The sequence below is a fragment of the Nycticebus coucang genome, chromosome 9 (genome assembly GCF_027406575.1).
Source record: "Nycticebus coucang isolate mNycCou1 chromosome 9, mNycCou1.pri, whole genome shotgun sequence".
Lineage (NCBI taxonomy): Eukaryota > Metazoa > Chordata > Mammalia > Primates > Lorisidae > Nycticebus > Nycticebus coucang.
Genome location: NC_069788.1, coordinates 38,501,551 through 38,525,739, shown reverse-complemented (window position 1 = coordinate 38,525,739; position 24,189 = coordinate 38,501,551). Strand labels below are relative to the sequence as shown.

At 39.7% G+C, this 24,189-nt stretch overlaps 2 protein-coding genes across 10 annotated transcripts in view; one reads left to right on the top strand and one right to left on the bottom strand.

Annotated features, from left to right (window-relative positions):
- Positions 1-479: 479 nt before the first annotated feature.
- On the bottom strand, positions 480-6,517 carry OARD1 (O-acyl-ADP-ribose deacylase 1). Of its 6 annotated transcripts, XM_053601938.1 has the most exons (7): positions 6,103-6,239; positions 5,751-5,841; positions 5,408-5,478; positions 4,936-5,080; positions 3,641-3,699; positions 2,457-2,569; positions 480-1,123 (listed from the first exon to the last, which is right to left on the bottom strand). In XM_053601938.1, the coding sequence occupies exons 3-7, from the start codon at positions 5,444-5,446 to the stop codon at positions 1,021-1,023; spliced, it is 459 nt and encodes a 152-aa protein (XP_053457913.1). In that variant the 5' UTR covers positions 5,447-5,478; positions 5,751-5,841; positions 6,103-6,239; the 3' UTR covers positions 480-1,020. The 6 variants fall into 6 exon arrangements, with proteins under 6 accessions (XP_053457913.1, XP_053457909.1, XP_053457912.1 ...); XM_053601934.1 differs by lacking the exons at positions 5,751-5,841; positions 6,103-6,239 and adding an exon at positions 6,252-6,517 and having other exon boundaries at positions 5,408-5,484; XM_053601937.1 differs by lacking the exons at positions 5,751-5,841; positions 6,103-6,239 and adding an exon at positions 6,248-6,380.
- Positions 6,518-6,670: 153 nt separating this feature from the next.
- NFYA (nuclear transcription factor Y subunit alpha) overlaps positions 6,671-24,189 on the top strand; it is a 28,648-nt gene continuing 11,129 nt past the window's right edge. For 2 of the 4 annotated variants that reach the window (XM_053601931.1, XM_053601930.1), the window contains exons 1-3: positions 6,671-6,878; positions 14,467-14,601; positions 19,210-19,356. In XM_053601931.1, coding sequence (XP_053457906.1) covers positions 14,527-14,601; positions 19,210-19,356 — 222 coding nt within the window. In that variant the 5' untranslated portion in view covers positions 6,671-6,878; positions 14,467-14,526. Of the gene's footprint in view, positions 6,879-14,464; positions 14,602-16,050; positions 16,138-19,209; positions 19,357-24,189 lie in introns of those variants that run through there. The other 2 variants (XM_053601929.1, XM_053601928.1) reach the window with 2 other exon arrangements.

The following is a 24,189-nucleotide window of genomic DNA, read 5'->3' as shown; positions in this document are numbered from 1 at the left end:
GTTCCAGAGATACCAGTTGGCTGCACATCAGAATCTGCTTTGGAATTTAAAACACAAAGAAACCTGGCCATCCCACCACCAAATTATAATAGAATTTTTTGAGAGGAAGTAGCCTTTATTTTTTCTTAAGAAGATTCATATGGATTTTGTCAGGAATTACTGATTTATTGAGTCATTATTCTGCTAAGCACTGTACTGGGCTCTTAACATTTATTATTTCATTTGTTTTCATGATTAAATTCAGACAGATTCAATCACAGAAACTATGCATTGGACAGAAGAAAGTAAGAATTCACCATGAGTGAATTCAATAGAACCACAGTCTATTCTTACCTCTTAGTTCTCATCTTGCTACTTACACTTGCTCCCTCACTGGACCCTTTATCTAACTCTTCAAAATTAAGTTACAGGTGAATCCTCCATTACCCAAGTCAAAAACAGTACAGATATAAGCATAGAATCTCAATGAACCCCAAGAAAAAGGTTTATTTTTCCATTTTTGTCACCACAAATTCCTGGTTAACAAAGCAGAATTCAATCTGTAATTAAAACAAAAACAAGACAACCCATAACTCTCTCCTAGAGTGAATGTGATGACATAAGGATAATACCAAGTGTACAAATGACAAAAGATTCCAAACTAACGAAATGATCATCCTTCCTGAAATTTCCTCTTAAAAAGCAGAGAAGTAGAATCAATGCTGCCACCTAGTGGCTGCGAAACCAGGTAGCATACTTGAGCAAAACAGATCATAGGCCCAACTATTTGGTTTCCCAGACTGACACCTATCAGGCCACTTACTCCTTACCTTTTTGCAAAAATATCAAAACATATCCAAAGCAATCCCTCCTCCAGAGTCCTAGTGCAAATACTGGAATAGAGCAACTCAAGTCTGTCCTGTGACACCCACTACTTCACGTGAAACTTTCCTCTTCCCATCTTCAGGTCAGTTTGCCCAGTCATATGGCCCAGAAGATATGATACAGGAGAACATGGACACATCTAAGACATTCATCTGTTCAGAGTGTATACACAGTAATTTTGATATCTGTTGCCTCGAATACTTCCTCGATCATGGCAGATACATTTTCCCATTGCAGACGATCAAGACCACACCCAATCCTGAAAAAGACAAAATATTTCCATTGGTGTAATGAAGGTATATAGTAAATTGCTCCTTCCCTCTTCCTCTAGGCTGTATCCAGCTAATGCACGAAAGCAAGTTATCTAGTCTCATAGACAGCTATGGTGGATGTTGGGAAGTCAATTTTTGTTGCAAGTCACCTAAGACTATCCCTAGATAGCCTTGATATCCAACAACGGTCACTTCTCTTTACCTAATAAGGTACCACTTTCTAACTATTTCATGCTACGCTCAGAAATGTATAACTCATTATCCTCTATGTCTGCTGGTAAAAACTGAAATGTGGATGGATGAGGAAAGGTTGGTATTTTAAAACTGCACTTATGATAATGAAATGTTAAAGGAGATAAGACGTACAAGGGAAAGGATCTCTGCTAAAAGGAAGTTTAGATGTAACAGTGAGAAATGCTATGCTGGTTGCAGTCCAAGAGTAAAGTCTTTGGTCAGAAACCTCAATCAGCCCATAAAATTCTACTACCTGGCACCTTTCTTCTAAGATGTTACTCTTGATCCTCAAAATCCCTAAGGAAAAAAGGAGACTTAAAATTGCTAATTTCATATTATCGTGTGCTAATTAAATCCATGAAGAACTGTGATTTTTTTTTAAAAAAAAAGTAGTTTCTGATATATGTCATAAATATATCAGATATTAAGATAAGAGACACTGTAGCCACATTCAAAGTAACATGGGTCTTGCAATAAAATTACTATAGTAACAGGAAAAGGTGAGGTTTCTATTTCCTGAAACAGAAACATATTGAACCCCCAATGTCATTCCGTTAAATTCCCAATAGTTAGGGTCCAAGAAGTTACATTTACATTAGGGATAGATCCTCAGGCTACTATCCACACTGACCACAAACAAGTATGCAGTATAAAAGGCAGTAATAATACAATTTTCTTGACACAGGATTAGTAAATTTGGGAGACTACAAGGGGTCCAAGGGAGAAATCACAATTGCTTAGTCTGAATTTTTGCAGCTTACATTGCTTCAGGAATAGAGGCCAAGCTGCAACCAAGGATGCTGAGAATTCAACAAATGTGACTAAGTAACAATGGTTCCTCCTTACTAAGTAGGCTGAGGCATGTATAGCATGTTTCAAGTTAATTGTCTTGATTCATTTAGTTCAAGCTAGAAAGTGGCTGTGCTTTGGCTTAAAGTCAACTGGTTCACTTGCAATTTCACAAAGTTCTGAACTTTATCCACTGTTATATCTATATTTAGAATTAAGCTTTTAAGTTGTTTGTCTTTGGGTAAGACAATGAACCCCACCAATTACATCTTCATTTAGGCTCCTGGATTTCCTTGCCTGGGCATGGAGAGGTCCGTGACTCCATTTTTCAGACAATGAGACTTCATGGCCTCTAAACTCTTTTGCAAGTTTTCATAAGTTGGCTTGTGCGAAGCCCTTTTCTTTGTAATCTAGACACACAAAAAAAGGATTCAAACTTTCATTATCCTAAAATTATAGCCAATGAAAAGTTATCACATTCCCCCAACATCTTGATAAATTTATCATTATCAGGATGCTATAAAAGAATGTTACTGTTATAAAACTATCAGGCTACAGCATGGATGACAAACATCATACTACCCCTTCTACACTATTATGGGAGGCTCTCAGGAAAAATCCACTATAGACTGAGAAACCTACATTCTGCCATGAAGTAATCTTTCCCTTTTCCTAGGAATCCCATGAGGTTAGCAGGTTACGCCTATTTTCAAGTGTTTTTAAGCAAGGAAGGTAAAAGTCTTTGTGCCACTTCCAAGACAGAAGCAGCATATCTGAAACAAGGAAGCACCCACATCAGCTGACAATCCGGTAAAAGCCTATTTATTCAGAAACTGTGCTTGCTTGCTTTTTGTTTCTCTATATAAAATAGGAGAGAAAACTGGTAATGTTCCAAAGTAAAAACAGTTAAGTCATATCACCCTTAAGGACAAAATTCAAAGGAGCTAGGACATCTTTCCAGTCAGTCTAGCTCCAAATCAGGTGGGCAGTGGGCTAGTTATTAATCACCTACCACAATCACTAAGGAAGCCTTATCTTTTCTGGGACCAAATGCCATTTAGACAGTTGGAGAATCCTACATTCAGGCCATAGGCAGAAGAGAAGCTGGGAAAAACCTGACATTGCATTTGGCAAGGAAAAATAAGAGAAAAACCCCTTTGTGAAATCTTTCTCTTAAGACATTACTATTTTTACTTCACTGTGAGAGGAAGGAGGCATCCTTAACTTTTTCAAGTCTTAGAACAAGCTTAAGGTGAATGGCACAGTACTCTTTCCCAGACCTGGGATACATTCCTTTGTAGCCCACTGCTCCAGGAAGTCAGCACCACTGGACCTAAGTTGTCATGAGATCAGAAGCTTTTCAACATCCTTAGTTGTCCAGAATGGAGCATCAAGAGCAACACAAATGTAGTACAGCCCATTTGTTCACCAATCTTAAAACGTAGTAAAAATTGGCCCAGAAAATAATGGCCCCATCTTACCAAGTAATATATATATCGCCCATCTCTCTTCAGAACAGCCACTTCTCCAGATTTCTTTTCTAACAACAGTTATTTAATAGGAAAAAACAAACAAACAAAAAGATCAAAACACCAATCTCGATTCTTAAATCTCCATTTTAAATCTTTAGGGATCTGAGGTTACCTTAGAACTGGAGAACTGGAAATAATTTTCTTTTTTTTTATTGTTGGGGATTCATTGAGGGTACAATAAGCCAGGTTACACTGATTGCAATTGTTAGGTAAAGTCCCTCTTGCAATCATGTCTTGCCCCCATAAAGTGTGACACACGCCAAGGCCCCACTCCCCTCCCTCCATCCCTCTTTCTGCTTCCCCCCCCCCATAAACTTAATTGTCATTAATTGTCCTCATATCAAAATTGAGTACATAGGATTCATGCTTCTCCATTCTGGAAATAATTTTCAATGGTGAAAAAAACCTACTGTGTTCTAAGAGCGCTTTGCTCCTTATCAGCCTTTTCAAATACTGTGTTCCTTAACAGCTTTTGTACACTCATGCTTCCTCACATCCCATTTTTTGCCCTGCCCCTAATTGCAAATATACTCTCATTTGCCCACTTAAAAAACTTTCAGGTCTATTACCTTGAAATTGGCTTAGAATATATACCATTTTTCACATGCCAAATGTGCTTACTCAATAATGATCTCTTTACATACTAGAGCTGTATGAAGGAAAATTATGAGGTCTATAAACATATTAAAAAGTTCTTAATTAAGGCATTTTCAATCCAGAGAAGGTATCATTTTTACAAACAACTACAACACGAAGCAGTAAGAAATTATGTAAGGCTGATAATCAGAATCATCAGTGGACACTGATTTAGTAAGCCTGAAATGTGGTCTGAGAAATTGTTTCAGAAATTCCACAAACATGATTCTAATCCAATCTCTGGTTTTTAAGTCATTACTAGAAAGTAATGGGAGGGGTCCTGTAAAAAAGCTCCTCTTTATAAGCTCCTCTAATATAAGCAGTATATTAGTAAGTGGTTTTGAATGCCAAGCTAATACCTTTGGATTTTACAAAGCACTTCAGAGTTATCACAGATCTCAGAGTAGTGGAGTAATATTATTAAAAAGTTTTATGATAGAAGAGGAAGAGAGTAGAAACTTTTAAAGAATTCAGGTTTGGTGTGATAAATGACCAAACTAGAAGCCAATCTTGTGGAGGAAGAACTCTAAAAGCAATCACTTGGTAGGAACCCCCTCTTGGCCTGCACATCAGGAAATCAAAATAGGTAAATTGTTTCCAAAACTCACGCTGATTTAACAGTTCTTGCACCCCTCCAAATTTCTTCTTGAAGAGAACAGCTATCCCAGCACCCATGCGACAATCCTCACTGATACAGTGGGCTAAAGAGTCTGTTTTGGGGCATGCAAAAAGATCTCCTTTCACATACGTGATCTAAAATTTGCAAAAGAAAAGAAAATGTTTTGTTAGAAAAATAGCAAGCTCTTTCATTTTTCTTTTATTCTGTGACCCCTCCGTAATTTGATTTAAAATTAAATCTGCAGAATTTCATTGAGGAGTTAACTACAACGAATTAAAGCATGTGTAAAAGGAAAGTGATGGATGATGGTTCCTGTCTAGGATCGCATCAGCCTTTCGTAAGTAAATCAGCTAGAGAGGAAAAAAGACAATTCAATTATTAGTTTAATTAAAAAGTGTTTATGCTTTTGACCTCAATTATTCTAAATTTCAGTTCACCAATAAGTTAATAGTTTTACGCACTCTGCCTCCTTCTTGATCTTCATTAAGGCTGCTGGCCATGATACTGAGTTGGCTATTTCCAGAATGTGTTTCTTCAGCTGACAAGGGAAAGGAAGTAAACATGCTTAGGCAGCTTTAATATGTTATATTCAATTTATCCTATACACCCACTTACTAGTCTTCTCCCTCCACCCCAAACGTTTATCGCTGAATGTGAATTTGCTCTGAATCTGGGACTACAAAACTTTTTTGGAGCAAGATTGAGAAAGAAAGCCTATGTTCGGAAGCAGCAGCGACCCGCTCTCTTTTCGCGCTTTCCTGTAGCGCCCGGCTCCGCCAGTGGAAGCAAAAGCGGTTTTAAGACACACCTCCTTCCTCCACGGCCGCTCCCGCGCAAGGCGGTTTTAGGACACTCTTCCTTTTTCTGCACGACGCAAAAGTATTTCCCCAGTAGGCTTGTAAGAAAAAAGGAGGGATGTGGCCACAAGTCCTGTTAAACCTCAACCACAGAAATTACAGGGCAGGAACGTGAAGAGATACAGGCATGAGGATAGAGGCGGCCTCTCAAGGAACCTCACTTCTCAACTGGGGGGGTGTGAGATGGGGAAAAAGTCTAGGGAAACCTCCCATTCTGTCTCCTATGCTAGGACGGTGCAGCATGGGTCTGTCCTGGGATCCCGTGGGAGGCGGGAGGCTCTCTCAAAGCCACAACGTACCCGGGTTACCCTTCACCTGCAAAGGAGTCGGCTGTTAGGAGGTCCCCGCCCCACAGGGAAAGGGCTCCAGTTCCGACCCTGGTAGGTGGGGAGCGGCGAACCAGCCCAGATACAGAACCAATCCCGCTACAGCCTTTAATTGCACGCACCTAAAATGGCCGCCCCCCTCCCGGTAGCGGGGCGGAAGCGAGCCCCTCTAGCTAGTGAGCCGAGCCCGCACTCTTTGGTGATGGCCGCCGCACTTCCGGCGGTAAATTCCGTGGGTTCCCGCCGCCGCCCGGGCATGCGTAACGAGACTGCAGACCGCGAGTTAGAGAGTCAAAGAGCGGCGCTTGCGCATTACCCCGGGAGGTGTGTCCCAGGGACAGCTTGGGAAATGGTGGGCGGTCAGCAAACGGGGCTAGTTAGCGCCTGCGTGCTACTATGCTCAGGGCGGTGTTTTGAGTTGCAAGGTCTTGCGTGCCTTGAAGGCGCCTGCGTACTCCTTCGGCTAGAGTTGTAATCTAATCGGGGATGTGGGCGGGGCTTCGGAAGACGCCTGCGCCCTGCTCCTCCGGAGGGTGGGGCGAGCCCAGAGCAGGAGTTAGGGGGCGTGGCTTCAGAGACGCCTGCGCGGAGGCGGTTAGAGGGAGGCCCGATTCCCCTTTGTTCAGGTTCGCCATTTTGCGAGGCAGCGGCAGTGGCGGCGGCAGCGGCGGCTGGAGCCTCTGATTGGGTTTCGGAGTCCGGTACTGGAGCCAATCAGCGCGGGCAGCGAACCGGGGGAGCGAGGCACGGTGAGTGTGAGGAGCCAATATCCAGCGGCCGAGAGCTGGCCCCAGCGCCCCGATTGGCGGGTCTCGCTGACCACTCAGGAGAGGCCCAGGCGCCCGTCGAGCCCGGGGAGTCGAGCTGAGCCTAGCCGAGCAGGGTGGCCGGCGGCCCCGGCTTGGGGCCTGCGAGTTCCTTAGGACACACCCGGCCGTAGGCCTGCAGGGGCCGCCCCGCGCGGGATGGCGACTCCGGAAGCAGGCACTTCGAGGACCCGACCCTTGCCGGGTGCCAGTGCCAGTTGGAAATGCTTTCCATTTCCCCGACCCTTAGGCCCAGGTTTGCGGGTCGTGGGGCTTGTCTGCCACGACTGTCCCTACACTCACGTACACACGCGCGCCCTGGGCCTCGGCGGTTTCCTCTTGGTCATTGGGGCATCACACCTAAACCTACTGTTGCACTTGCTACCGCTTCGGCCCTTGGGACGAGAAACCACTTCCCATGGGGTCTGCATCTCCCCAGCCCTACGTGAGCCTCTTCTGTCTGCACCCCCACTCGGTCGGAAGGGAGGCTTAGAGAGGGTGCGCTCAGCGACCGCTGGACCTCGAGTGCGGCGGTGACCTCTTGAGTGCTGCACGGGGAAGGGGTCCTTTAGTTTACCCACTCCCCCTGTCTCTCCGCGCCCCTCCTCCCAGCCCGCAAGCGCGGGTGTCAGGCCCAACGCCGTTACCACCCCCTTGGGCTCGTCATTTCCTCTCCTCCCCGCCCCATTCTCGGTGGCTGAACCGCACACCTCGGTCTTGGAGCCCAACCAAAAGGTCTCCTTTTCTTGCCCGAGCTGTAAGGCCAGTCCACTTGGTGCCTAGAACCTCAGCCTTAGAGAAGATAGATAGCCCTGTGCATTCTTTTTCCTGGAGGTTGCATAACTTGTTATTCTTGTTATTATTCTTATCATTCTGTGAATTCTTCCTAGGGAATGTAGTACAGTAATTTTTTTTTTTCTTTTTTGCTTTCACCTTTCCATATCTCTTGGACTATGTCAGGCTAAGCTCAGTCCATGCACGTCTTGGTTTTTTTTTTTTCTGATTCCGTGTTAACGTTTTTTCAGCAGATACTTAGAAATTTAAGAGTGTTGTGTGTTTTATTTAGGATCAGAGTTAATGAAACCAATTATCCAGCAGTATGTGCCAGGCATCATCCGTGTGCTGAGGAAGGGAAGTGAGTAAAAGTGAATAACTGCCTGCCTTCTGGTGATTGGCAAGTGAACAACTAGTTATTACCTAACGGTTGGAGCTATAAAGGAACAAAGTTCATTGCTGTGAAGTGTTGAGGCCTGATAATAGCAACAAACATTTTGAAAGCGTCTGTCATCACCACAGTTTTGATTGGCTTTGACAGATGATGGGATTTCTTTAGGCAGGAAAGATGGAAGAGCATTGCTCACGTAGAGAAAAGCATATGCAGAAGCACAAATGGTGCTGTTTTTGAAGCAGAAAGATGTGATAAGGAAGTAGGCCATAGTAGTGAGAGTTTGGGCAGGAAAGCTCAGTAAAAAATACCTGTGTATCTTGCTAAGGAATTTTTCAGTAGCAATTCTTCTGGAGGTGAGGGTAGAAGGGATCTAGAACTACAGTATATGTTTTTGGAAAAACCAAGTTTCTGACTTATGGGTTCTGTACCATAACATTGACTTCTTTTGGAGAAGGAAAGATTTTTGTAGTAGTACTGTAAAAATGGTTTTTTGAAGTCTTCAGTACATTCCCTGACGCATAGAGTAGGTCGTTGCAGGGGTCCTCAAATTGCGGGCCACATGAGGCAGTGTGATTGTATTTGTTCCCGTTTTGTTTTTTTTACTTCAAAATAAGATATGTGCAGTGTGCATAGGAATTTGTTCATAGTTGTTTTTTTTTTTTTAAACTATAATCCGGCCTTCCAGCGGTCTGAGGGACAGTGTATTGGCCCCCTATTTAAAAAGTTTGAGGATGCCTGGTATACGGTGTCTGTTTTTGAAATCACATTTACTAAGGTCATACAACTAGCAGGTTTCAGGAAACTTGTAGTGCACTGCTCTTTCCAGTGCTCAAACTTTGGAGACAGTTTTTGTTCTCAGTTTTTAAAATGAGTTGTTTTTTTTTTTTGTAGAGACAGAGTCTCGCTCTATGGCCCTCTGTAGAGTGCCGTGGCCTCACACAGCTCATAGCAACCTCCAACTCATGGGCTTAAGCAATTCCCTTGCCTCAGCCTCCCAAGTAGCTGGGACTACAGGCGCCCGCCACAACACCCGGCTATTTTTTGGTTGCAGTTTGGCCGTGGCCGGGTTTGAACCCGCCACCCTTGGTACATGGGGCCAGCGCCTTACTGACTGAGCCACAGGCGCCGCCCGATAAGTTTTAATTTGTTGTTTAAATATTTGCTAAGTTCATTTCATCCCTGTGTCATCCACATTGACCAATGGTGCAGGTTACATTTGCCTTTGGAATAGCTGTTTTAACCTTGGTATTTAAAATGGGTATATCTGGTTGCATCAAAACCACCAAATACTTTTCGTTAGGCAGCTGTCTAAAAGGCATTCATAATATGGTCACTTTTTTGCTAGATATCTCTAGAGTCTATATTTGTCTAAAAGAACCTCTTTGCCTAGCATTTTGAGAGACACTAGTGTGGTCCCTGACTTTTTACTCTGTCAGTACCACATGCTAGCCAATTGTGCCACTGGAGCACTAGGTCCCTGACTTTTTCCCAGACCACCACTCATATGCCAAAATTTTTCTGTTCCTGTTTTCATGCTCTCTCATTTAGAATACTTTACCCTTTCCCACATCATCACTTAGCCAAATTCTTCTCACACTTAGAGCCAGTTAAACTTTTTCCTAAAGCTTTTGTTGATTTATCCTTAGCTAGAAGAAATCTCAGTCCTCACAAAGAAATCACTTTCCTCCAAAGTCCACATCATTTTTTTTTCCTTAAGATTCTAGTACAGATTTTCACGATGTTAGATTCTTTGAAGTTGAGATCTTTACCAGGAATTTCTTTGTATTTGTTTTGGGTTTTTGTAGTGATAGAGTCTCCTAACCCTGGCCTCAAGTGATCCTCTTGCCCAGCTTCCCAAAGTACTAAGATTACTAGTGTGAGCCACTGCACCCTACTTTCTTTTTTACTTTTAAAACCTTTTGAACGGTGTCTGGCACATCATTAGTGGAGAGAAGGAACGAATTAGGAAGCTCCAATCCAGAAACCTGGGGAAGCTGGACAGCCCTTTGTCATCTAGTCTTATTAAACATGTATCAGAACCCATTTGTTCAGTTGTGAAATAAATCGAGTGAGCCAGTGCTGGTGCTAATATTTTATAATAGAAAATATCACAATGCATCTTATGTTGTATAAGGATACATATTGTTTCAGGAAACTTTTGTTTCATTTGCATATGTTTTGTGTGCACTGAGTTGGAATACCAAAATGTATTTCTTATTGTGGGTTGTGTTCCAAAAAGTTAGAAAGGTACTTAGTATTCTACTCTTGGCCTGGTAATGTTTGTCAAATATGATGATCTGATGCTTATAATAGTTGGGTTTCTGAAAATTTTTTTTTTTGTAGAGACAAAGTCTCACTGTACTGCCCTCGGGTAGAGTGCCGTGGCGTCACATGGCTCACAGCAACCTCTAACTCTTGGGCTTACCTGATTCTCTTGCCTCAGCCTCCCGAGCAGCTGGGACTACAGGCGCCTGCCACAACGCCCGGCTATTTTTTGGTTGCAGTGTGGCCGGGGCTGGGTTTGAAACCACCACTCTCAGCATATGGGGCCGGCGCCCTACTCACTGAGCCACAGGTGCCGCCCGGGTTTCTGAAAATTTTAGCTTTTTTTTTTTTTTTTTTGAAACAGTCTCAAGCTGTCACCCTGGGTAGAGTGCCCTGGCATGAGACAGTCTCAAGCTGTCACCCTGGGTAGAGTGCTCTGGCATCACAGCTCACAGCAACCTCACACTCTTGGGCTTACGTGATTCTCTTGCCTCAATCTCTCAAGTAGCTAGGACTACAGGCATTCACCACGTTGTCAGGCTATTTTTTTGTTGCAGTTGTAATTGTTTTAGCTGACCCGGGCCGGGTTCGAACCCGCCAGCCTTGGTGTATGTGGCCGGTGCCCTACCCACTGAGCTACAGGTGCCTCCCTGGAAATTTTAGCTTTAGAGTGTGTAGGTTCACATAAAATGGGTTCCTAGTGGTTGACTAAATTTCAGATTCCGTACCTAGGAATGGTGGGGCAGAGATGCCATAGGAAGAGAAATTTTATGCTTCGTGCCAGAATAAACATAATGCTGTCCACTCTCTTTACTGATTCTCTCTTTGAGGAAAATAAAATTCAAAACTTTGTGTTAGGCGTAAGATCTGGACAGACTAAATCAGGTTGACTTAATTTTGTCATAAGCTTGGGCAGAGAAACACTTCAGGAAAGACAGTATGTCAAATTATATTGCAGTTCTGGTAACTAAAGCTCACAGTAGTAGGAGCATATGGCTTTAGTGAGGCCAGTTGCTTATATAGTATTCACCATTTTATTTTTTTTTTTTTGAGACAGAGTCTCACTTTGTCGCCTTCGGTAGAGTGCCATGGCGTCACGGCTCACAGCAACCTCCAACTCTTGGGCTTAAGCAATTCTCTTGCCTCAGCCTCCCAAGTAGCTGGGACTACAGGCGCCCACCACAACACCCGGCTACTTTTTCTTACAATTGTTACTGCTGTTTTAGCTGGCCAGGGCCAGGTTCAAACCCGCCACCCTTTTCTTGCAATTGTCACTGCTGTTTTAGCTGGCCAGGGCCGGGTTCAAACCCACCACCCTATAGGGCCGGAACCCTACCCACTTGAGCCACGGACGCCACCCCTAGAATTCACCATTAACAGTCTCAATATCATGCTGCAGCTGAATCACTACCTCATTAATGTGAGAGAATTGCTAATAGATTTGAAGCTGTTCTTTTTTACCCTTCAAAGTACCGTAGATTTGAATGTTCTTAAATTGGCTCATTTGTATTACCTAGATAAACTGGTAAGGAAGAAAATCTGTATAATGTTATATGAATTAGTTGCCATGTGCTTCAAGTTATATTTAAGTCTCACAAGATGTAAATTTCTGGAAATCAGTGGAGGAAGAATCACATACAGAAGGGGATACAAGGATGGGGGGTATTGAAATTCAAAAGACATTCCTTTTATGGTCTTTATTTTTTACCCACCGTAATGAAGATATAAAATATTTTCATTAGCATGGGCATTTTCTTTTTTTTTTTTTTTTTTTTTTTTGTAGAGACAGAGTCTCACTTTATGGCCCTTGGTAGAGCACCGTGGCCTCACACAGCTCACAGCAACCTCCAACTCCTGGGCTTAAGCGATTCTCTTGCCTCAGCCTCCCGAGTAGCTGGGACTACAGGCGCCCGCCACAACGCCCGGCTAAGCATGGGCATTTTCTAATGCTCCCTCTTTCCCATCCCTCTCCATTCTCCAGTCCCAGGGAACCACTGGCATGTTTTCTGTCTTTACATTACTTTTGCCTTTTCAGGATTTCATATAAATGGAATTATATATATTCTCTCACATCATGACCTTTTATTAGTTTAGAAACATAAGTATATTGTGCATTAGAGACAAAGTCTGTTAACTTCTCTAGCAGAGCTACTTAGTCTGGCTGAAAACTTGATTTTCTATAGTATACCCAGAATCTCTCAGAAGCAGTCTATGTATACTAATTCAGAAAAGACTGGTTGGTGAGTATGCAGTGAGAAATAACTGTCAAGTCAGTTGCTGATCATATTTGCTCCCTGTTGGCCAATCTATTTGTAAATCCACATTATAACTAGAAATTTGCCTGGTGAGCATTCCATTAGAGCAAGGGCAGTGCTTTGGAGAACCATATGGCCCTAAGCCATCCTCCTGTGATGACATACCCTGTTTATGATTCACATACTTCTACATTACAACATTCTTGATTACGAGTAATGGGCATGATTAATTTTTATTTTAAATTTAATTGTATCTTTCCCAGCATTTTACTATAACAATTTTGAGACATACAGTGAAGTTAAAAGAATTGTGCAATAAACACCTGTGTATCCACCACTTGTAGTCTACTGTTAACATTTTACCATACCAGATATCTGTCTATTCATCTTATTTTTTGATGCATTTCAATGTAAATTTTAGATAATGGTGTATTTATTTCTCGCTAAGTACTTGGCCATGCACCTGTATATATTTTTATTTCTTCCTTCACACCATATTGAGACATCTTCACAAATGATTCATCCCATCCACTAGGCATGGATTTATGAAAAGTGAACCCCAGTAATGTGCAGGTCAGCTAGGTCACATCATTTTGTTACTAAAATTTTGGAATTTATGAAGGCCTAGAGAAAACATTGGAGGGAAAGATTTATCTACATTTTGCTTATACCTGCCCCCTCCCCTTTTTCCAAGATGAATTACCCTTTGGTAATTTATATACTATAATTTTTGAATCCTTTATTCAAGGTTCTTAAATGTTACTTCACTTTAATTGTGTCCTTATTTTTTAGAAAAGGGTGGTCCTTAACTCTTAAGAGTATGTGAAAATTTGAGCATTGACTAGATATTTGATGATAATAAGGAGTTACTAATTTCTTAATATTTGAAAATGATACCATGAAGCCATAGTATGATTATGATAAAATGATTCTTTACTCTTTAGAAATAGATACTGCAGTGTTTTTAGAATTTGAGGATATTGTGGCATCTGAGATTTGCTTCAGAATAATGCAGGGATGAGAGTATATGTGAGATAAACAGGCCTTGTTATTAAAATTGGATGATGTGTTTGGTGGTTCGATGTACTGTTCCCTCTATTTTTTGAAAAACACCATAGTAAAAAGTTAAAATTATACAGTAGAGGGTAGGGTGTCAGTAGGCATTCAAATTCAAAACCAAGGGATATTAAAGTTCTTTTTAGAGAAAACCAAGGCCTCAGTACATCATTTTAAAAGTTTTCCTTCTGTCTAATTTATAAATACCATTGTTGTCATTAGTTATTATTTCTTTTTATTTTTTGCTCTGGATTGAAATGCAAATTCCTAACCCTTCCCTAGAACTTTCTTATTAGGGCTACTCAATTTAGATTTTGATAAAATATTTAACTTTAGGTCTGTGGCAAATTACCAAATAATAAACCCTAAAGTTTTAAGGTGCTTACCATATGTAGTAGATTTGAGTAATATGTTTAGTGGGCATCAATTATGTGTTGCAGTGTCAAGAAACTTTAAAGTATAGGTACAGACCTGAAAATCAGTGTTATGTAGGCCTAATAACAAAGCAATATTGTAGCTAAATGAGTAATTCTAAGGTGCAAGTACTGCTCTAAAAGGTAAGGTTGCCAATAAGAAGTTACTAAAAGCATTTTAAAGTATGTGTAAACAACAGTATTGTCTTGTTATGATTGTACCATATAATCCTATTTAAAAGTAATACTGAATATAAGCATTTCCTATTCTCTTATCCTGTTTTCTTGCAAATAAAGTACAGTTAGAAGTTATCAAAGTTAATTGTCTGGTTAGGCTTTTATCAACAATGTCACTTTCCCAACCTTTACCTCAGAGTCTTCCAGGATCTCCAGAGTGAAGCTCACTGTGGACAGAATTCTAACTTGGAGGGACCATGGAGCAGTACACAGCAAACAGCAATAGTTCCACAGAGCAAATTGTTGTGCAGGCTGGACAGATTCAGCAGCAGGTATGAAGCCAAACTCTTTTTTAACATCACAGCAATGGAGCTGATAACAGCACTACTCAACTTGGGTAATTACTTGAGTGGTATTAATTAGATCTTGTGAAATACTGGGTGCCATCACTTGTGAAGTGCTGCTATATCCAGTCCATGACCACGTAGAATCTGCTCTTCATGAGAACCTGGTTTAATAATAAATTGCCCCTTTTAACTTATTAAAAGTCTGAACAACAGTCCATTTTTCAGATGGAAATTTGGAGGATCCCCCCACCTCCCCCACCCTGGATTCAACTTTTTTTTCTCCTCTTGTTTGAGCTAACTTTTAATTAGTAAGAATTTGACCACAATAGACAAAGCATGATTTCTAAGAAATCCACTCTTCTTTTATTTGTTCTGCTACAGTTTTCATCTGAAAAGCCCTAGTTTAGCATTAGGATAATGTTTAGACAACCATGCTTATGGACAAGTATATAAAAGTAATTCCTTGCTGTTGGTTTATTCCTAACTGATAGATTGCTTTCTTCAATCTATAAACAGATCTCATTGATCCTTTATGCCTGAGTTTATTTAGTAAACTTTGTTTTTTCACCATCCTTAGGAGAAAAGAAATGTATTATGCTTCAGTTTGACCTTAGGCCAAGATGGATATTTTGGGAATATTTTATTTCAAAATAGAACTAATAGAGAAAACTAGTAAGTACAGGGAAAGGTAGTGTTGATAGTGAATTGCTCTGATTTAATGATCAAAGGAAGGCACCACTCTTGATTAAAAGAGATGAATTATTTAAACTCTTGCTGGTCTTCCTTCCACACAGCTATTGTGGCTCTGACAGCTTCCTTTAACTGCTTTTTTAGAGAAGGGAGTTTCTCAGAGTCTTCCATTCCTACCCTGGTGGGTGGATTGTTGTTCTGTAGAGTTTATCATTAGAGGATAAAAAAATATGGTTATATCACTGAAAATACAGGGTCTAAGGCTGTCCATGTGGGTAAAAATAATCTTAGTTTTAGGTCATAAGAGCAGTAACTTCATGAAGATGATTTTGGTTCACAGTGATTAGTTCATTTTTCCTTTCTTGATGATTGCATTTAAGTCCCAGAAGTAGTTCATTGTTACCTGAAGGCTGTTAAACAGCCTGAGTTCTTGTGACCTCATTTGAAGAAATAAAAAGAACATTAAAATAATTGTGTAAGCAGAGGATCAACTTTCGATTTCTGAAGGGAAGGGACCACATTGCAGTATTTTTAGTATTTATGGTGACAGGGCTAATATTTTTGATCCTACTATCCTCACCACAACAGCTTTAGTATAGGGAGTGTGTACATTTTGAAAGTCTTGTGTAGAGTGGGGCTTTTGAAAAACTTCCCTCCCTCTCTTAAGAGGAAAGGTGACCTCATGTCGTGAACTATATATTTCCTTCCTGGCACATTTCAAGCTCTTCCTGTTCCTGTTCTCAGCAGCAGGGTGGTGTCACTGCTGTCCAGTTGCAGACTGAGGCCCAGGTGGCATCCGCCTCAGGCCAGCAAGTCCAGACCCTGCAGGTAGTGGTGTCCTCTCTGATTCTCTGTGAGCACTGCATGAACTTCTCCTCTCTTCATGTCTGGTGCTGTTTGTATTAGGATCTCAAGTAGGAATGGCAAAGTCAGTTGCATGTCTTCAATGCTGCTAACTTTTCTTGGAGGCTTTAAGATGCCAGTTACCAACTGTTTCATGCCAAGTCATATAGTAACCCCATATCAACTTTCTGAAATTGCATTTGACAAGTGTGTTTTTTTTTGGAAATGCATGGAAAACAAATAGTTTAAGTGGCAGGAAGAAATTCTTAAAAGTGGCTTTAGAACTTATTCAGAGATAAAACTCTAATCAATTACATGATAAAATTTCATAAATTTGTATTACAGTTAAGGAAGCATACACATATATAAAGATATACCATAAACTAGGTTAGACTGTTCTTTATTGTGATTAAAAGGGCAACTCAATTGCAAAATAATGATTACACTTACAAAGTTTTATCTAAGCACTAAATCTTGCGAACTTCTTATTCACTGGTTTTTCGCTACCTTTCCTGAGTAAATAGTGACCTGTCTTATCACTAAATCCACAGAGATAACCCCATGTACCTCTCTCTTGGTTGGACAGGGGTAAGATATGCTTTCTTCCTGTTCCTGTTCCAAATTTTAGGTGTTATGGCCACTATAAGAATTTTGAGTTAACCAATGCAATTCTTTAACATTATGTAAGGCCAAGTTAAGTATCCTAAATTTTGGCCAAAATAGCAGTGAGCACTAGGTTATTCTGTCTCTAGCTTTACTGTGACTAAAATGACTATATTTTCAAGAAATTGATAAGTTTTGGGTGCTCTACCTTTTCTCCTCTGTTGAATTAGAAATGATTTAAAGTAGGACCTAGAATATAGAACTGGCATCTCACTCTGTTACTAGTGCTAAGCATCCTGCAGTATAACTACCCTTTATTATAATTATTTTGCTTTACCTTTTAAGTCCCACTGCAACCCCTGCCATCACTAGTGTTTGGTGGTGATGTGTACCCAATGCTGAATGTAAATTAGGTTGAAAGAAGCTGAGCTTGGAGGTTCTCCTGAGCAGTATTTGAATCTAATAGTCCAACAGCTTGTTCATGTTTTTGTGCTTGCTTCATCTTACTGATATATAAAATAATATTTTGGATTGTCATTAACCATTTGTGGAATTGGAGTGTAACGTGCTCTTAACTGTATGGCTTGTTGTCTGATGCATGTGTGCTTTAATCATTTTTATGTTGTAAACACAGTGGGCTCTTTGGAGTCTCAAATTGTTTATCATGAGCACAAATACCATGTCAGTGGGGGGAGAAATTAAGGTGAAGGATATCCAGAAAATTAATAGTTACATTTTAAAATTTGTGTTCCCTGCTTATATACATTTTATTTAAAAGAAATGGAAACACTTTATGGAAATAATAGAATCGTTTCCTCTAGGGATCTCATTATATTTGGAGGATTTTAAATAGCTCTTTCAGTTTTTCATGTAGTGAGTATCCTGAAAAATTGATCCAGACAGAATATGCAAGCATTGATATAGCAAAGGGAATTTGATCTAGAATGGGGAAGTAAAGAAAGGAGAGAGCATGAGAGAGTCAGGCTATGAAGTCCTTAAAAAGTAAAGTGGCGTTTTCAGTGGGCAGTTTAATAAAACCTGGGATTTAAATGTTCCTGGTAATTCTGATACAACAGTGGTGCTGGTGGTGATGGGAAGAGGAGGAGGTAGTTGGTATCTAAGCTACTCATCTAGGACAGATTGATGTTGTAACTAATTGCTATATTTGAACATAATTGCACTGTCATTAAGAATGAATATTTTAGGTCAGCGTAATCCCAGCACTCTGGGAGGCCTGGAGGCAGGTGGATTGCCTGAGCTCAGGAATTCAAGACCAGCCTGAGAAAGAGTGAGACCCTGTCTCTAAAAATTAGCTATGCATTATGACAGGCACCTATAGTCTCAGCTACTTGGGAGGCTGAGGCAAAAGGATCTCTTGAGCCCAAGCATTTGAGATTGCTGTGAGCTGTGACACCATAGCATTCTACCCAGGGCAACAAAGTGAGAGTCTGTCTCAGGGGAAAAAAAAAAAAGAAAATATCTTACATATTCATTATATGTAATATATGTAATGTTTTATTCTATTACAAATAATTCCTCAAAATGAAGATAGAATCTGAAATCGAAAGTTTTGCATTTTTAGCTATTGTGTTGATCACTCCAGTTCACTTCTAAAGTAGCTCATTTTTGGCTTCCAGAAAGTATTCTAGTAGGTATGAGACTCAAAATGTGAGAGAACATTTGGAGTGACCTGGCTTGTAGAGTAGTCTGTTTACTCATAGGCCCCTGAAAGTTGGGAATTGTATTTATACACTTGACTGTTTTCTTTGTAATTTCATTATGTGTCATGGCTTCTGATAAAGTTAAAATAACTGCAGATATTTCAGGGTCCAATATGAGGAACTCCACGACGGAGATTGCGAAATAACCAGAAAATATTTCCAGGAAGTCTTTAGTGAGTTCTTTAAACAGCAAACATATCTAGAATTCATAGAGGAAGGTAAAGAGGGTAAAAGGTATACATTTCATTTTTTTGCTACTTAGCTTCCTAGAGTCATCGCTAGGTACAATTTGATTTACTTGATTCAGTTTATTTAGACTTTGCACTCAGCCACCATCACCACTGTCACTTCTCACTCTCATTGCCTCCTCTCCAGCCCTCACTAGAGACTATTCTTGGATATTAGTTTTAAAGGCAAATAGCATTGGCATTTTTAATTAAATGTTTGTCATGGTTTTTAGCCTGTGTTTGGTATTAAATGCCTTTTATCTATTGAGACTTTCCAAAGACTCTGATTGAACTCCATTGTATTTGACATTAAAGTATTCACTCTGTCATTTAGTGATGGTTATTATAGATATTTGAAGATAACTTGAGGACTCAAAACATACCTTCTTAGTGTCTCTCCTCTCTTTTCCTTCTCTAGTAAAGCAGCAGAATAGTTCCTGTGATTGTCTTTGGTAAAAACTCTTTTGTGTCTTATGTTACTTCATTGTTCTTAATTTATTTCATTCTAGGTCCAGGGGCAGCCACTAATGGTACAGGTCAGTGGAGGCCAGTTAATCACATCAACAGGCCAACCTATCATGGTCCAAGCTGTCCCTGGTGGACAAGGTCAAACCATTATGCAAGTACCTGTGTCTGGGACACAGGGTTTGCAGCAGGTGAGTGGTTAAAAAATATTTTGATAGTGTATCAGTAGAGATTTTAAAGACTTAGTTGTTACACACTATTTGATAGTTGATGCTACATTTTATTACTTCCAGAAACCCCCATTTTGCATTTAGTTCATGTTCTACCTTTATAGTACCAGTGATATAAACTAGGATTATGCAGAAATTGGACATCCACAGTAAGGATTAAGATACTAAGCATGATCTTGAATTACTCTAAAGAATATAAAGGCAGCACCTGTGGCTCAGTCAGTAGGGCACTGGCCCCATATACTGAGGGTGGCGGGTTCAAACCCGGCCCCAGCCAAACTGCAACCAAAAAAATAGCCGGGCGTTGTGGCAGGCGCCTGTAGTCCCAGCTACTCAGGAGGCTGAGGCAAGAGAATCGCTTAAGCCCAGGAGTTGGAGGTTGCTGTGAGCTGTGTGAGGCCATGGCACTCTACCGAGGGCCATAAAGTGAAACTCTGTCTCTACAAAAAAAAAAAGAATATAAAGTGATAAGAATTTAGTTTATAAAATAATTCATTGGTATAACTTAATCTTTTCTACTTCTGGGGGATGGGAGAGGGAACATAACAGCTTTGGAAATTGTTTTTATTTCTTTTTATATAGCCTGTCATTTGAGCTATCTAGCAAGTAATGAAAAAAAAATTTTCAATCCAAACCCATTACACACACTTAAAACTATACTTAGAGCAAAATTTATGCTCTTTTTTTGTTTTTTTTTTTGCAGTTTTGGGCAGGGCTGGGCTTAAACCCACCACCCCTGGTATATGGGGCTGGCGCCCTACTCCTTAAGTCACAGGAGCCGCCCAGCAAAATTTATTCTTAAATACTTTATTTTAAAAGAAATGAAAAAGAGGGCGGCGCCTGTGGCTCAGTGAGTAGGGTGCCGGTCCCATATGCCGGAGGTGGCAGGTTCAAACCCAGCCCCAGCCAAAAAAAAGAAAAAAAGAAATAAAAACACCTTAAAAAAAAAAAAAAAAAAGAAATGAAAAAGAATGATATTTCTCTTAAGTTGGGAAAGAACAAAATGAGCAAAAAGTAGGTCAAGATTAAATAGAAACCTGTCAAAGGTAGAAAGGATAAGTAAAAGCCAGGGTCTTTAAACAGACCAATAAAATAAATAATTCCACTTGAAAGACCTATTAAAAAACAAGAGAAAAATACAGAAAGAGAGTAAAAGAAATGTATAGAAATGCTACATATAACTCTTATAGCATCGGATTTTAAAATTAGAGGGATATTTTTGATCAAATTGGTAGAAATTAAAAAGAGATTATATCCACTGCTAGAATGATGTGGAGAAAAGGAAACACTTGTTATTTTGGTAATTTCAAATTGTAAAGCTTTTTCGGAAAGGCATCTCACTATCTTAAATACATAAACCTTTTGAACTAGCAGTCTCCCTTCTGAGGATCCAGTTTATAGAAAGAAAAGCATCAGTATGTAGGGAGACATTACAAACCATTCATCGGGCAGCACCTGTGGCTCAGTGGGTAGGATGGCAGGTTCGAACCCATCCCCAGCCAGCTAAAGCTACATTAACAACTGCAACAAAAAATAGCTGGGCATTGTGGTGGGTGCCTATAGTCCCAGCTACTTGGGAGACTGAGGCAAGAGAATTGCCTAAGCCCAAGAGTTGGAGATTGCTGTGAGCTGTGACACCAGAGCACTCAACTGAGGGCGACAAAGTCAGAGTGTCTCAAAAAAAGATAATAATTTATCACAGCATGGAATTGGCAAGAAAAAATTTGTAATCGGAATGTCTATTAATAAGCAAAAGGAAATAGATAAATTCTAATATATTCATACATGGGGTATTGTGTCATTAAAAGGGATGAATTGACTTGGGTAGTTAATATTGAAATATTTTTAGTGAAAAATAATGTGCAGAGAACTATGTAATTAACATCCAACCCCCATGGACGTATGTTCATGAGCATGGGAAAGGGGGCGAGGGAAAACTATGGACTTTTTCCTGTATCTGAATCTTTATATGGTTTCAATAGTTGCAGCAATCACATTGATGTCTTAGTTTTTCTGGAGGAATTTAACATGAGTTGGGTGAAAAAATCAACCATGATCATACTGCTTATGCATATTTTTCTGCAAAATTTTGGAGCATAATTGTTTTATCCATGTAGGCCTTTTTTCTTTTTAATGTAACTTACTTCTACATGGTTTTCTTGTTATTTTTAATTCTTTAATAATGTTCCATCAATTTGATGAATGAGAATTTCCAATTTTTGCTTTTGTTAGTAAAGTTAAATAAACGTATTTTGGCATGGTAATTTCATTTTTCAGTCGAATTATTAAAGTACTTTCTTTGGAGTGAGGATTGTTTGGGCAAAGGGTAAGGGCACTTTTAAGCCTATTGGCATATTTTTTGTCAAGATAGAATTGTAGTTGAGGTTAAAAATAGTTTTCATATTTCCCCATAGGTAAATGTATGGGCATTTACATATATTTTCAGTGTGTGCTTTTCTGTTTCTCATGCTGTATCATTTCTGTCCTTCCTTTCCAGCCTGCGCCCTACTCTCTTGCTGCACCTTCTTCACTATTCAATAGTCAGATCCAGATTCAATGCTAAGAACAGTATACTGTGAATGTAGTAACCCAACTATCATTGCCATGTCGGCCATTAAACAAGTGTTTTGATCTTAGCCAAGGCATTTCATTTTTTCTTATACAAAAATACAGTTTATATATGTATTAGGTGACATCTAGAGTTTATTCAAGCCCCATTTTTATGGGGCTTTGTTTTGTATTTTGGTATAAGAGGCCTTGTTTATTTTCTTATCTTCAAGTAGGGCTATAACTATATCCAGCCGGAAAAATTATTTTCTATTACATAAATAAAGTTTTAGGTGAGATTCCATAGCGTCCCTTAAATGCTTAAGGCTTTAATCCCTTTTGTAGTATATATAAGCGATTGTTTCTCATTAGTGTTCTCATTTTTTGAAGAAGAGTACTTCTTAACCTCTTTTGGATTCTATTCTCCATTTTAGAATTTCTTTCTTTTTTTTTTTTTGAGACAGGGCCTCAAGCTATTGCCCTGGGTAGAGTGCTGTGGCATCGTAGCTCACAGCAACCTCAAACTTCCTGGGCTCAAGCGAGTTTCCTGTCTCCACCTCCCAAGTAGCTGGGACTACAGGCGCCCGCCACAACGCCTGACTGTTTTTTGGTTCCAGCCATCATTGTTGTTTGGCGTGCCCGGGCTGGATTCGAACCTGCCAGCTCAGGTGTATGTGGCTGGCGCCCTAGCCGCTTGAGCCACAGGCGCTGAGCCTCCATTTTAGAATTTCATTGAAAATTGTGCCCTCTAAGAAAAAGTGCAAATGTCCAGATGCTTGCAAAATTCTGCATACAATTTTAGATTAAGATCCCTGGCCTGATAAAGACAACTTAGCCAGAGTAGAAAACAGGAAATAGATGGAAAAATAATGAAAATTTGTATATAACAAAAGTGGTATGAGCATATTAGTGAAGAAATGGCTCAAGAATGACATAGAGAAAGAAAATTGGTTTCTACTTCATATTATATTAAAAAAATAACTTGCTGGGTTAAAGATCTAAAAGAATATTTGGAAAATTGTAGCATAAAGAAAGATGGTTTTCATAAAAAATATAAAATCAAATGTACTTGATTACTCTAAGATAATACATTATAAATAAAGGTGCAGACTTGGAAAAGGCCCTTTTCATACATGTAACTAGGTTTATATTGAGAATATATAGAAAACTTTTATATATTCATATAAAAATAGCAATTCAGTAGAAAAATGAATAAAAAGTCTGAACACATAGGAGAGGAAACCCTAATAGCCAAAATAAACAGTATACCTTGCTATCTGAAACTTAGGAATGGTACAAATTCAGATAACCAAATAAATTTGTTCACTTACTCATTTGCCAGTACTTTCTAAGTGCCGATGATGCGCTTAAATGTTTGGAGAAAGTTTCTTTCTTCCAAGCTGCCAACTCTGTTGAAGCAGCACTCCATTTAAAACGTTTGTTGATGGAATGAATAGTCGGGGTGGCCATGAAGTTTGCATGCAATTTAAATAGTTGTAACTACTTAAATTGCATGTGAACTTTGTGGCCATCCTGTATGGTTAAAGAACTAATGGGAAGGTAGATGAAGGAGGTGAGGGAAAATTTAGTAGCATGTACTCTGATTCTTTTTTTATCTTTAAAAAATATGCATATATCCAAATAGCCAAGCATTTTGCCGGGCACCTGTAGTCCTAACTAGGAAGCTGAGGCAAGAGAATCACTTAAGCCCAGGAGTTTGAGGTTGCTGTGAACTGTGATGCCATGGCACTCTACCAACAGCAACACAGTGAGAGACTGTCTCAAAATAAATAAATAAATATATATCTGTATATGTATTAATATATAAATGTCTAGTAGTTATTACACAGAAACAGGAATTCTGTACACTCAATATTAAAAGTGTGTTACAGTTGAAGTTACAAAATTTCAGAGAAATATTTTTCTGTCTTGTCAAGTTTCTATCTTGTCAGTAATAGATGATACTCTATTACTAATAAAATGACTGTATCTATTAAAACAAGAAAAAAATAGATTAGATGCCATAGGATCCCTTGCTTTTCATAACTGCTATCTGAGGTTTAGCTATACAAATCAGGAAACGAAGTAGGATATACAAATTAAAGTATTTAACTGTGCCACCACTTATCTTTTAAAAAAACTAACACTAATTTCTTAATATCAGGTATCCAGACAGAGTTCAGAATTCCCCGATTATTTCATAAATGGAAACTAAGATATCTCTAGATCATAATTAAGGGCAAAATA

Excerpts from the sequence above, each read along its gene's own strand:
- OARD1 (XM_053601934.1), bottom strand. The coding sequence starts at position 6,387 with ATGCCCGGGCGGCGGCGGGAACCCACGGAATTTACCGCCGGAAGTGCG. Across the intron at positions 3,700-4,935 it reads GCAAGAACTGTTAAATCAGC|AAAAGAAATCTGGAGAAGTG; the intron begins GTGAGTTTTGGA and ends AACTGTTGTTAG. Across the intron at positions 2,570-3,640 it reads GGCGATATATATATTACTTG|ATTACAAAGAAAAGGGCTTC; the intron begins GTAAGATGGGGC and ends TTGTGTGTCTAG.